Below are 13,857 nucleotides of genomic sequence, written 5' to 3' on the forward strand. Positions count from 1 at the left end.
GAACCCCAGGACCAGTGGGTTCACCGTGTCTCCGCTCGTCTGAGAATTCGAGCCGTGTGCTTTCTCCCGCCGGAGTGCTCTGCGCACCTTCGCATCCCTCCTAGGGCCGTGACACCCAGAAGCCTGGCCGCCTCCACTCGCCGAGAGCCCCGCTCTACCTGAGTCGCTCTGGACCCATCGAGTCTGGCCGTCCCGCTTCCCTGTCACCTGCCTGCTACTGGAGCGCGCTTGGTGCCCTCTCGCCCTCCCGCCGGATTTCTAGTGGGGAAGTGAACTCCAGCCTCGGACGGCCGCCCGTACGTCGTAACGTATCCGGCCGCCCCGCTTCACCTCCCAGCCTGAGTCTGACCGTGCCGCCCTCTGCAGTGACCTCCCGCACAGTCCGTGTCGGAGGCCCTGGGCCGCACCTGTCTACCGAGAGCCGCCCGCTGAATTCTTGATCCAGAAGACCCACGAGGTGCAGAACCTGCATCTCTCCTGAAGACTCGTCCAAGCACATCGCACGTCCCCAGGTACAGTGAACTCTCTATCGGACTCGGGGTCCGCAACGTTCTGATTTCCCCGTATCACTGTATCCCGGGTGCGCTGCGCATCATCGTGACTGGACCGACTCAACCGAGCCCTGTGAAGCGCTCGTGATCGAAGAAGTTACCAAAGACAAAGAACAGTGCCTAATTATCATCTTGTGGCTTCCATTTCGCAACCGTTATTTATGGTCTTGTACATGCCTGCGTAACAAAGAATCTTTTATATAAAGCATCCGTATTTTTGATACAACTTACGCCTGGTGTCCGTTTGTGGGGGATCGTTGTGATTTACTGTGTGTTATCATAAATGCTTAACCGATAGCGCCCTGAAGTTTAGCCCTGACTGCTCGCGCCACACTACCTATAGGGTGAGCAGGGGTTGTTCTGAAGGGGTAACTCTCTCGCCCTGAATAGAAGAAGGGACCACTGCTTGTCACAAGTACCTACCTGTGCCAACCAGAGGTTCCCCATTCTAACACCTGGCACATATCAGCTTTTGTTGTGGGATTTCGCTATTTCACCACATTCTTCAAACAGAGTCTGCTTCTTACAGTGGCTCAATTCTGGTAAAAAGTAGAGTTTGGCAAGGCACAAAATGAATTGGGAGAGCCAAGTCGGAGAGGAGCCACAGGTCACACTTAGTTATAAGGCCCGAGGCACGAGCTGATCCATCAACCGATAACAGTCTGTAAAATATGCAGCAAACGTTACTTAAAAACAAGGTATATGCTCTTTTATATCTAACAATAGGCTATTTCTTGAACACCTGTGCTTCGCTTTAGTTCATTACATATACTGCAGTGACATTTGTTAATAGTAATACATACATTTTACCAATGAAGCTTCCATCTCCAGAGCCCTGACAACATGTCCACTCCGGATGTGTTGGGTTTATAGGTTTTATCACTAATCCGACAAGTTAGCTGAAAGTACCTACAATAGTCCCAGTATTGTTCAGTGTTGCTTTTACAGGTAGTGTGATCAGGTGCGATTGAACATTTTTTTTTGTATCTCTTCTTCACCAAATAAAAATCAACAATGTTTCTTTTCTTTTAGTCCACATTTTGCTCGCTTCCCACTGTGTATCCTGGTATATCATGTCGCTATGCTATGTTTACGGAAGTGAACAATCACTGGAAACAAACACTTTTACAATTCTGCAAATAATTTTATCTGTTTTTCTTCTTTACTGCTAGTTGAGTCTTCTATCATCTGGTATTTCAATGCCCCACATAATTTAAATTGAGTTCGTTGATGATACCTTAATGCTGAAGAGTCGCGAAAACTACTGTCAGATTCACTACAATGATAGGGTTTTCCCCCCGTGTGTGTTCCCTGATTACTTTTTAGGTTTGATAACTGACTAAAGCTCTTCCCACATTCATTGCACTTGAATGGTTTTTCCCCGGTGTGTGTTTGGTGATGTCTTTGAAGGTGTGATAACTGACTAAAGCACTTTGCACATTCACTGCACTTGAATGTTTTTTCCCCTGTGTGTGTTCGCTGATGACTTTGGAGGTTTGATAACTGACTAAAGCACTTTGCACATTCACTGCAATGATATGGCTTTTCCCCTGTGTGCGTTCGCTGATGACATTGAAGCCTTGATAAATGACTAAAGCTCTTCCCACATTCAGTGCAATGGTATGGCTTTTCCCCTGTGTGTGTTTGCTGGTGTCTTTGTAGTTCTGATAACCTACTAAAGTGCTTTACACATTCACTGCACTTGAATGGCTTTTCCCCTGTGTGTATTCGCTGATGTGTTTGGAGGTTTGATAACTGATTAAAGCATTTTGCACATTCACTGCACTTGAATGGTTTTTCCCCTGTATGTATTCGCTGATGTTTTTGGAGGGTTGATAACTCACTAAAGCACTTTGCACATTCACTGCACTTGAATGGCTTTTCCCCTGTGTGTATTCGCTGATGTCTTTGGAGGTTTGATAGCTGACTAAAACACTTTGCACATTCACTGCAATGGTATGGCTTTTGCCCTGAGTGTGTTTGCTGGTGTCTTTGTAATTCTGATACCCTACTAAAGCTCTTGACACATTCACTGCACTTGAATGGCTTTTCCCCTGTGTGTATTCGCTGATGTCTTTGGAGGTTTGATAGCCGACTAAAACACTTTGCACATTCACTGCAATGGTATGGCTTTTGCCCTGAGTGTGTTTGCTGGTGTCTTTGTAATTCTGATACCCTACTAAAGCTCTTGACACATTCACTGCACTTGAATGGCTTTTCTCCTGTGTGTGTTCGCTGGTGTCTCTGTAGTTCTGATAACCTACTAAAGCTCTTGTCACATTCACTGCACTTGAATGGTTTTTGTTCTGTGTACGTTTGCTGATGAAGCTTGAGTAGTGATGACAAACTAAAGCTCTTGCTGCATGTGTATGATTCTTCTTTCTTGGTTAGTGTCTGCGGGTCGGGTATATATTTGTCTACATCCCATGAATGCATTTCCTGATGGGCCAACATGGCTGATAAAGCACTTGTGTTTTTCTCACATACTTTATATATGTGCAGTGTTTTGCACGTTTGATTTCTGTTTTAACAATAAAATGCAATAGCCACCATACATTTGCCACACTCCTAATACGTAGAAGGTGTCTTTGTAGGCGATTGTGCCTTTAGATTGGATTGTGGCTATGCACGCTTGCGGGTAAAGATGTATCTTCCTTCTGGCCAGTGGAAATTGGGACAGTCTGTTGTATTGTAGATAGAAGAACTCCTCTTTCCTTTACCCATCAATTGTCTGGCTCTGCTCTGTTGTGCTTTTCTCTGGTTACTGTGGTTTGGCCAGAAAGAGTTTACAATTCACCTAGAGCATGGAATGATGGCTTGTCTTCATTTTAGAAAACAGAGCACTGCTGTAATCACATCATACCGATCCCATGATCAAAGCTGGTATTGGACACTTGTTTATACAGGAGGCGGTTTGTTATTGCTGTTGCCTTAATTTTCCTAAGGTCATTTCTTCGTCTTGTGGCGTGGAGGTGCACAGCAAAGACTCTTACAATCACTGAACTGCCCTTGATGCTTCATCCGGGATCTGTCAGTTTGTGTGCAGGTTCCTCTGTCGCCGACTGCGCTGATGTTTTCCTGAATACTGTAGCTCATTATTTCTGCTATTATTGAAGATTTACAACATTAGCTTCATAATTGATGGTCATTTCATACATTCAAGGCTTGTTTTCTGTTGGATGTAAAAATATTTAAAATTATTAAATTGAAACATAATGGAATGAGACTTCACAATGTTTAACTGGTTGTAAAAGACATTTCGGGGGAGATTTCCAAAATCTCCACGCAATGCAGTGCAGCCCCCCGCGAGGCTGCGCTGCGTTGTGCGACAGGGTGGGAGCAGGAGAGCACCATATTTTCAAAGATATGGCTCTCTCATTCCCTTTCCCTTGCGCCGGCACTGATTACAGCGGCCCTGCGCCATGCACACACCTTAGCACCAGAGCGCTAGGGTGTGTGAGTCCAGCATAGGTTTTGTACAGGAGGAAAACCCTTCCTGTACAAAATACTATGCCAGACATGAGGGAAAGCTTTTCCCACTTTGTATGTGTGTTGCACAGTGCAGCATGCATGCAAAGTCAGAAAAGGAAGGAGAAATGAAAGCATTTCTCCTTCCTTGCGCCTAGTTTAAAAGGGCGCAGTTTTCTCACGCTAAACCCAATTTACTTTATTTGGTAAATTGGATTTAGCGTGAGAAACCTTGGGTGGTTGAATGAGAACGCCCATGCGCCCCCCTTGGCAGGTCCCCATGGAGGGAAGTAATGCGACGCAGTGCTATGCGCAGTGTCACATTACTTTAACATTATTTCCAGCGCTGAACAAGTTGAGCGCTGGAAAGTAAATTAGGAAAAAAAGATTTTGCAACATTTTGTGCCACTTTTGTGACGCAAACACAGCGCAAAATCTTAGTAAATCTCCCCATTCTTCTTTACCGCCTTTAAAACTTAGCAAGGAATATTTCATCATACACAGATATTTAACTAAAAGTTCTGTAGATCAAGTGACATCTTATTAATGTCTGAAAAGGAGGTGATTTATCAGTGTTTACAGAGTAACTTAGCAAAGTAAGGGCGCTCACAGAGCACCCAAGTGCTAGAGGTATAGCTTAAAATAGACGCATATGGTCAAGATTTCATTTAAACAACAATAGATTTTAGAAAAAGAGATGGATCAGGCTGGGCTGTAAAATTTACAGTAACTTTTCACAAAGTATACAACAAAAGTAACACCATTCACACACTTCTTCTCGTTCCTTTCCTATTCACTTAAGATCCTCTCAAATGCCAACTCCTGTCTTTACTCGCTGTTCATAAGTCACCGTTGACACTTTCAACAGCTCTCTTGGATCAAGCATTTCTGGTTTCTTTTAACCTGGAAGATTTGAGCATTATTGTGGGTCGACGGGGGTTTCCTATCGCCATAACATCTGTCCATCTCCCTGAAACTAGTGCAGCTTACAGCACCCCCGAATCTGACCCTGAAAGACAACTTTAAAAAGCAAGTCTTTAGTTCTTCCTAAAGTAGATAAAATTCTGTAAGATGCAGCTCCTTCTGGGGCTTTTGTGTCAAACAGAACGAGGGGTTCACTGTAAGGCCCGTCCTTTACATTATAAGCGCAGATAAGGCAAACAAACGTTGATTCATAATGAGGAAATAGAAATTCTGTGATCAGTTATGTCCCCTATCTTAGACCCCACCGGCTCCATGTATATGCTACAAGTACATGTATGTTCCCTCCAGTTCCAGTTATGAAGACGCAAACACATGTGCGTCCACCGTTAACATGTCCTCTTTCAGATCCGCCATGAATGGGCCGGATATTCTATTCCTATGATGAGAGGCCACCGACTTTATATGGCCCGTTTATTCCATTTTGCAGTTCAGGCGAGTAGGCCCTGAATTCTGCCATCAAGTATTTCCCTGCTTTCTGCCTCTGAAAGCTCCAGCACGAGCTTGCATCTGTATCCATGAACTTTGCCTTACTCCCTGCCCGGCTACCGGTGCCCGGCTCAGCCCGTTGCCTGCCAAGATTCTATTCAGCCTTCAAGTTATCTGCTTCGCTCCTCATCCAATGCATTCCTGTCTAGTAGTTTAGGTAAACATTCTTTCAGCTACAGAGCAAAGGGCCCGGCCTCACTGTCTTCTTGCAAGTAATTCATAGCTCCTGTTACTATGAAAGGCCCATGCCCCACGCTTCCCATGTAGACACATAGACGCTTGTACACGCACTAACAGTCAGTATAGAATAGATTCTGCCCGAGAGACCTTTCCTTTTGGATAGTACAGTTCTTTAAACATAAGATATTAGATATGATTTGGGATTGGATTGACCTGATCCCCCAGACTTCTGTCTCCACATGTAGAGCTAAATGTCAAGTCCCCGTCACCTTCTAGTCGCGCGTCAATCACACGTCATGCGGCTGCGCGCGCATCTCTGCTAAGTATTTCTGCTGACATTGCAGGATTCTCTTATGGATCCACCCATTTGTGACATCATTGTCCGCCTTTTAGTTACGTATGCATACCTTTATCTGCTTTACGAATTGTTACGCCTCTTGCATCAATTTCACTGTAAATGCATTTCTATAAAACTGATTAACTGTCAATAATGTATCGCCTTCTTTTCCTGATCCTCCGTGGTGATGGAGTGGGAAGCCTACAATTCGAATTGTATAAAGCCCTTTTGAACTTCTAATACCACGGATTCTGCCTCTCATTTTTACTGAGTTATTCTTACTATTTATCCGTATCAAAAATAGACCGGTAATTAAAAATATTTACCACATAATTGGCGCCCGAACAGGGACACTTTCTCATCTCACGCGCTGGAGGTGCGTTGCAGGCCCGGCCTCCTGCCACAGCTGAACGGACAACTACGCGTACCTGCAGGATTTCCTGTATCTCCCTCCAGCCAAGTGGGGGTGACTGAGGCTGCGATCAACACCCAGACGAGGCGGTGAGAAGTGCGAAGTATCCCGACCAGAGCCTAGCTGAGAGAGCAAGATCCGAGGTATACAGAGTCCCGCCAAGTTCCGAGGTTCCGAATTTCCGAGTCCAGTCCAGTTCAGTTCCGTTCCGAGGCCTTCCGTTCCGAGCTACCCGGTGAGTACCATTACCGGGGAGGCGTTTAGACGTGCACATTGGTTTGTGCCGGTCAAGACGGGTTTGGGTACACAAATCCGGTCTGCACTGTTTCAGCAGTGTATCTGTACTGTTTAGCAGTATATCTAGTATGACTTATAAATATAAAAATTAAGTATCTAGTATCTAGTATTAGTATCATGTCAGTAACTAGTTTCCTCTTAATTATCATTGTTCGTTAAAAATGTTAAGATGTTAAATGTTAAGTGTTTTTAATATGTTTCATATATTGTGGTGTGAATGACTGTTCATTATTGTGGTTATTGTATTAAGTGTGTTCAGAAGTCAAGTAACCAGATCTAAAAATGCCGCTCTTCTCGAAATTAAGACAGATCAAAACTAAGAAACAGGTACTCGAGGAAGCTGTTCCCATTCCACCTAGGGACACTCCAGGGTATTTTATGTATCATAAACATGGCCTAGATGCCGTATTATTTCTTGATTTATGGGTGGACTACACCAAGAATTTGTCCGAAAGTCAGAGATGGCCCGCAGCGGGGACCTGGGATGCAGATTGCATCATGAGAGTAGAAGAAGAATTATGGAAAAAGAAATCTAGACAGTCACAGAAAGATGCCATTGAGTTATGGCGTAAAGAATCATATAGACGTACAGAAAAGGCACTCAGACAGGAAGAGAAAAGTAGGGAGAATTCAAATAAAACCCGAGAAAATCTATTAATTGAGGAAGGTACCCGAGCAAAATTAGAACAAGTAGACAGACAAAGAAATACCCTTATGAATGGTATGTATCCTCTCCTGGCTGAAGGTTTACCTAAGGCCACCCCACAAATACCGAAAGATCTGCCACCTCCGTTACTCCCGTTAAAAGCACATCCCAAGACCGCAAAGGATGTTTTCCTTTCCTCCTATTTAGATGACGTAGCTCCCGAGTATGTTAATGCCACGCACACACCGCATGTTGATGGTGTCCAACGCCAAGACCATCCGCCAGTATCCCTACAACAACAAACCCCTACGACCACTCCCACAGGTCCGTCCGTTTCCACCGCTTTTCCCGCATCTACAATTTCTATTACACATCCTACAAATCCTTTCACCCCCAGCACCTCAGGTGGTGCAACAGGAGGTGTGACAGACATATTTGCCACACCGCCGCGAAATAAACAGACTCTCAGAGAGTTGGCACTCCAACGTACACCCCAGCTAGGAACTTTCGACATGTTTAAAGAACATCTCTCAGATTGTAGATATGATCCAGTGCCAGGAAAGCGGGACAGATTACTACTGTCCTCACTACGTATACGACGAGCTACATTATATTTAATGACGCTACCAGGAATGGTGGAACACCTAGACAATATATACCACTTTGTCCAAACAGGGCAAGGTCCAGACAGTACTAGTAAAGCCATGGAATTCCAGAAAGTGGACGTACAAAGACAACTACTACGTTTCTTCATAAACTGCGTGATCAGAAACCAAGACAGGCCTGATGCAGACCAGGATATTATGCAGAAACTTGTCAAATGGAGTCAGAATATATCAGACGAGAAACATGATAGACAGGCATGTATACTCGCCATGTCTCGAAAAATTCGCAAAGAAATAGAGCAGATACATAACGAAAGACGAGAAGTAGACAGAAATGAATCAGAGGAAGAGGAGGAGCAAGAATCAGAAATAGCCGCAGGACAATTAGAAACGATGGCTTATGTAGGTAGAGGAAGATCTCATAATAATACTAGAGGCTTTAATGACCCCATACGTCCGATACATTCAGAAAGTAACAGAAAATTCCAAACCCCTATAATAAATGCAAGATCTCCTGAATACTTATTCCAAACCGCTGATAAATTACTCCGAGACCGAAGGGGGTATCATATGCTTGATTCTATGGACGAGCAGGAATTAGCCAGGTCAGCAGTCCTATGGGCTGACAGCCCCGGAAAATATAGTGATGATGCGCTAGCACACACATTCTTGAACCTTACCCCTGATGAACAGCGTTTAGCTGGTATATACATGATTCAACACCTCCTTATATTGTATAAAAGCCAACATTCCGATCCTGGTCCCCTACCTGACATATTAACAGAACTTCTCACGAATAGATGGAGAGGTTCAGGTACTGATTTAATTAGAGAAATTCTAGATTACCGAAACCAGTATATTGTTTTCGTATGCCCAGAACATGTTCCAGTCCCCATCAAGGAAAGAATGACGTATTACATGGACAGACAGAATCCCTTACGTGAAGTACACCCAATAAAAGCTGACGATGATCAGTTCAAACGTGTATTTGTATTCACCCCCCTAACTAAGATTGAATTATTAGAAATGAAGAAAGTAGTACCTAGTCATGACAAAGATCCAGCAGGTTTCCACCGTGAAATAAAAGACATGTTACTCATGGGAGAGTATACCTATCCTGACATTATGAAAATATTAAAAGTATTAATGCCTGCCGGCATTTACGAAAAACTCAAGGAAAAAGACTGGGAGGTGGGAGACCAAAAGATAGATTGGGCCGCATTAGAAGCGGAAGAAAGAGCCCGAACTCCAGGCTCAGGGCTTGGGGACAAGACTGCAGCGTTACCAGGATTATTAGTACAAGTATTGCCACGTTTATTAACTACAAAAAAGGAAGATTGGGGTGCAATTTCCGCTTGTAAACAGAAACCAGATGAAGATACTAGTGATTTCTATGCCCGATTTGAAAAATGTTTTGGTATTAATAGTGGTATAAAAGCAAGTAGCGAGTCATACCCACATCTGTTTGTGACAAAATTAGTTGAAAATTCCCTGCCCCAAATTAAGAATAGAGTATTAAAATTCGAGAGTACCTGGCAAGGTAACACCCCGTCACAAATGTTACAAATGTTACAATATCACCACAATAGAATTAGAGAAGAACAAGAACAAGAACAAAAACGAATGAAAGACACGAAAATAAAGATGCTTGTTGCACAGTCAGTCCCAGCTAACAATCATAGACCATCCAATGATTCAGTAGGTCCTGTAAAAGGGACATGCAACTATTGTAAACAACCAGGTCATTATATACAGGATTGTGCAGTTCTGAAACACAATATCTCCACAGGCAAAACGCAGGAGAGACCACGTCTACCTAGACAGGATCAGATCCAACAACAAGTCCCTCAGCAAGCACAATTGGTGCCAGCTCCGCAACAGGCAGCTCCAGCACAGACCGCAGCAACATCACAGGCCCAACCTATTGCTGCAACGCAAACAACGACACAACAGATGTACCAGTATGCACAAACTGATTATCCCGATTACCAACGATACGCATGAAATAGCCTAGAGAAGGAATTTGCCACACCCCTTATCGAGGTTCCTGTAGATCAGGCAGGACCTTATGTACAGAGTGAAATATTAGGGAAAGACAGAAAGTTTTTACTCGATACAGGGGCAAGCAGAACAACAATAAGTCGTAGTGAAGTTCCAGGGGCACCCCTCTCAGGCTCACAGAATATTTCCCTTGGATTTTCAGGAAAGCCTATTATTAATGAAGTATCAAAACCCCTTCCACTTACGGTTGGTCCATTAACACGAACTACAGATCTATTGCTTACTAACTCATGTCCAGAAAATCTGTTAGGTATAAAAACATTGAAAGCTCTAGGAGCTATAATATGTTGTTCTCCGGAAGGAGTAAGATTATTTTTACGCGATTTCAAAGGACACTATGTGTCCCGAGACATGGATCACCGACTACAGAATCTACCTGTACATTTATGGGCACAAGGCCCCACTGATGTAGGATGCATGCACATTACACCCAACACAGGAGGCAGCCACATCGACTGTCCTCCCTTGGACCCAGGAACATACACAAGCATTTGAAAGCCTAAAGAAAGCTTTATGTCAAGCACCTGTTTTAGCAACACCATGTTACAGTAAGCCTTTTACACTCTTTGTTACAGAACGCGAAGGTACTGCCTTGTCAGTACTCACTCAGGAACAAGCAGGTTCACACAAACCATGTGCTTACTTCTCTAGCACATTAGACCCCGTAGCTCAGGCTCTTCCAGCGTGCCTGAAATCAGTGGCAGCAACAGCTTTAGCAATCAGACAAAGCGATGCCATAGTATTAGGACATCCGTTGACAGTACAAGTACCACATGCAGTAGAGGTTCTTCTGAACCGAACGCAAACACAACACCTGACTATAGCAAGACTTACTGGTTACGAATTAACATTGTTTCAGCCACACATTGAGATTAGACGTTGTAATACATTAAATCCTGCTACACTTTTGCCAGTAAATGGAACAGACCCATTAGCGCATGATTGTATTGAAGTTGCTGGAGCAGAGTTTTCTGTTAGAAAATTCTGGGGCTTTTGAAGCTCTGGCATGTCTATGCGTTTATTAATTATTAATAATTAACGATTAATTATTTGTCTTGTGTAAGTGTGTTATATTAACCAACCTGTTTGTTTTAACACGGAAGGGGATTACACATGGGTTAGCGTGTATGTGCTTTATTTGTTTTACAATAACGTGCAAAGTCTTCCATGTTTAATGTTGCTGTGTGCTATTTATTTTAAGCACAAAACGCTGTCTGAATTAATGCTCTGTATGTCGCAAAGCTAGATAAATGCATACACATAAGGGTATTAGTGGGGTTAACACTGTTTAATCATTATGATGTAGTAATTTTTATTTTGTCTCTTTAATTAAAGATGGTCTATTGTGGCCTATGGAGGCCTTTTCGAGAATAATTTGAAGCCTGGCTGAGATGTATTTCAGGCGTAGAAATTTTGGTGTATCAAGAGAGACCCCTGCTGGTGTTCAGCTAACAGAGAAATTGTCGGCAGTCCTTATTAGGATATTTCCGGGAAGACATCAGCAAGTTTGGAGGATCTCCAAGAGAAATGCTTGTCCTTGAGAGACAATGGGCCTAAGAAAACTCTGTGCGAAAACCGGCTTGTCGAAGGAAACAAATATGAAATGTTGCAGAATCATAGTTAAGACTTTTCTTGAGCGGAGTTTCTCAGGATGTAGTCAAGATACATCCCATTCTTCTTGTTTTACATGGTGATACAAACTTTAAATGTGGGTTTTCATTGTATTTCGTGGTATAAAAATGTTAGCATAGGGAGGGCTCCCCCACTCTTTCTTTCGTTGCTTTGCTGCGTGAACTTGCGTTGCAGATGACCAATGCTGAGGACTCTATCCTGAAAAGACTTTTCAAGAGACTGGTCCTGACCCGTTCTGACACTAGTTAGAATAGGTAATTATGAGAAATGATTTATTCTGATTTCATTCTGACTAATTTTAGATAAAGCAATATAATTTTGAACATGGTGTTGGTTATTTCTTTCCTTGTCATTTATTGAATTATTATTGATTATTGTTTATAGATTGTTTATATTATTTTGGACAGCCACTAAAACTGGTCCTATCGCCTAGATGCAGGTGCAGGGTGTTTAGGTGTTTTCTTTTACAGGTTTGCCGCTGATGGAGTATCGGAGTATGTGTAAGTGAAATGGGCCCTAGTGTATGACGTATGTATGTGCGTGTAACTGTGAAGATTACTCTATCTGTGGTAGTGGATATTATTTTATCATCCTGATCTGCATCAGATTCTCTGGTAGCAGAGGATGGTTTTAGATGGTTGTCTTGATCTGATAAGATAAGATAAGATTGCTTGTAAACTAGCTTATTGATTATTGATTTATTTTTGATGTTTTGGGTATATGTACTAATACTAAATGTTGGAGTCGTCATGTTGAGTTAAATGTAGTGCTTCTGGAATTTGGAAGCTGGAAGCAGTTCCGTAGTAGAGCAGAAAAAGGTGTATATGCTGCTCTCGGGAAAGACGGAATTGTAAGGAATTACGTGTGACAATAGAAGTTGCGCGTTCATTCATTGTCTGGGTTCGGAATCAGTGACATTGTATGTTACTATTAGAAATTTCTGGTATATAAGGAGTGTGTATCGTAGTGAAGGTTATCTGTGAAACTCTGGTCTTAAGTCCCAGGGATCCGTAAGGATTGCCGTTAAAGCTTATTGCGGGAGGAGTAATAGGTATTCTCTGAGCTTGTTTGCAGAACTGGGCAGAGGTAAGCTGCTTGGTTATTGTGAGATATAATTCTGTGCAGAGGCAGATTGTGCGCTGTTCTCAAGAAGCAGGATTCTGTGTGTATGTATTATATTTTTCCCTTTCGTATGATTGTGCGTGAATGCATATACATTTATTGATTGTAATACTCTTTTGGATACGTCCTGGAGGAAACAGTTATGAGATGTATGTAAAATTGTTGTCTCTTGAGAAATAGACTCTTTTACTATTCTGTGGTTAGCGAAGCAGACAATGGAAATGTTTTTTATGTAGTGACTAATAGATTTTGTAGAATTTTGACACACGGAGTCTACTGAGAGTATTTTGTAAAGGAGGGGTAGACAAGTGACAGAGACAGGAGACAGAGACTGCAGCGGCTGCTGACGTTAAGAGGTTCGCGCACTGATTGGCTGCTGACGTCAGGAGGTTCGCACACTGATTGGACAGTGACTCAGAGAAGGGTTCGCGCAGGGATTGGTAGAGCAGTTTAGTGACGTAGACGCTCCAGGACTGGTGCGTTAACGAGAATTAAGTTTGCAAATCTTTAAAAATAGAAAGTTTTAAATAAGACTTAGCTAAAATGTATTATCAAGAAGAGAAGAAGAAAAAGACATTCTTTGGAAAAGTTAAGAAATGGTTTAGTAAGGATAAAGAGGTTAAGACAAGAGAGGGTGAGTTACTGCCTCCACCGAAAACACCTGCATCCTTCATGGTTGCGAAATATGGATTACATACCTGTGTATGGTTACAGAATTGGGTAAGGTATACGAAAGAAGATGGTGTTTTAGCATTCCCGGAAGATGGTTCATTTAATATGGCTGTGTTGAGAAATTTACGGGAAAAGATGCTGTGCTTAGACCCGAGACCGAGACCTACACAGTTTGAGGCTTTAGTGGAATGGGAAGAAGAGGTTCATGACAGAGAGAAGCAAAGGTCTAGAGGGTACCACAGGTACATGTTTGGGAGGAGACATGATAGTGAGTCACATCAGGAAAGGATGAAAAGATGGCGGGAAGGTTGTATGACAGAGGGATTATACCCGATGAGAACAATTGAAGCTTCTGCTCCTGCAGAAGAAAGAGGTTCTGAGACAGAAAGGAGGAGGTATGGAGA

General features: G+C 42.9%; 1 protein-coding gene across 3 annotated transcripts in view; it reads right to left on the reverse strand.

The window, feature by feature from the left end:
* Window positions 1-1,304: 1,304 nt before the first annotated feature.
* Window positions 1,305-13,857, reverse strand: part of LOC146839166 (uncharacterized) — a 78,049-nt gene continuing 65,496 nt past the window's right edge. For all 3 annotated transcript variants that reach the window (XM_085603182.1, XM_085603181.1, XM_085603183.1), the window contains one exon: window positions 1,305-3,723. In XM_085603182.1, coding sequence (XP_085459308.1) covers window positions 1,677-3,005 — 1,329 coding nt within the window. In that variant the 5' untranslated portion in view covers window positions 3,006-3,723 and the 3' untranslated portion in view covers window positions 1,305-1,676. The remainder of the gene's footprint in view (window positions 3,724-13,857) is intronic.

The sequence above is a fragment of the Triturus cristatus genome, chromosome 4_2 (assembly GCF_964204655.1).
Source record: "Triturus cristatus chromosome 4_2, aTriCri1.1, whole genome shotgun sequence".
Lineage (NCBI taxonomy): Eukaryota > Metazoa > Chordata > Amphibia > Caudata > Salamandridae > Triturus > Triturus cristatus.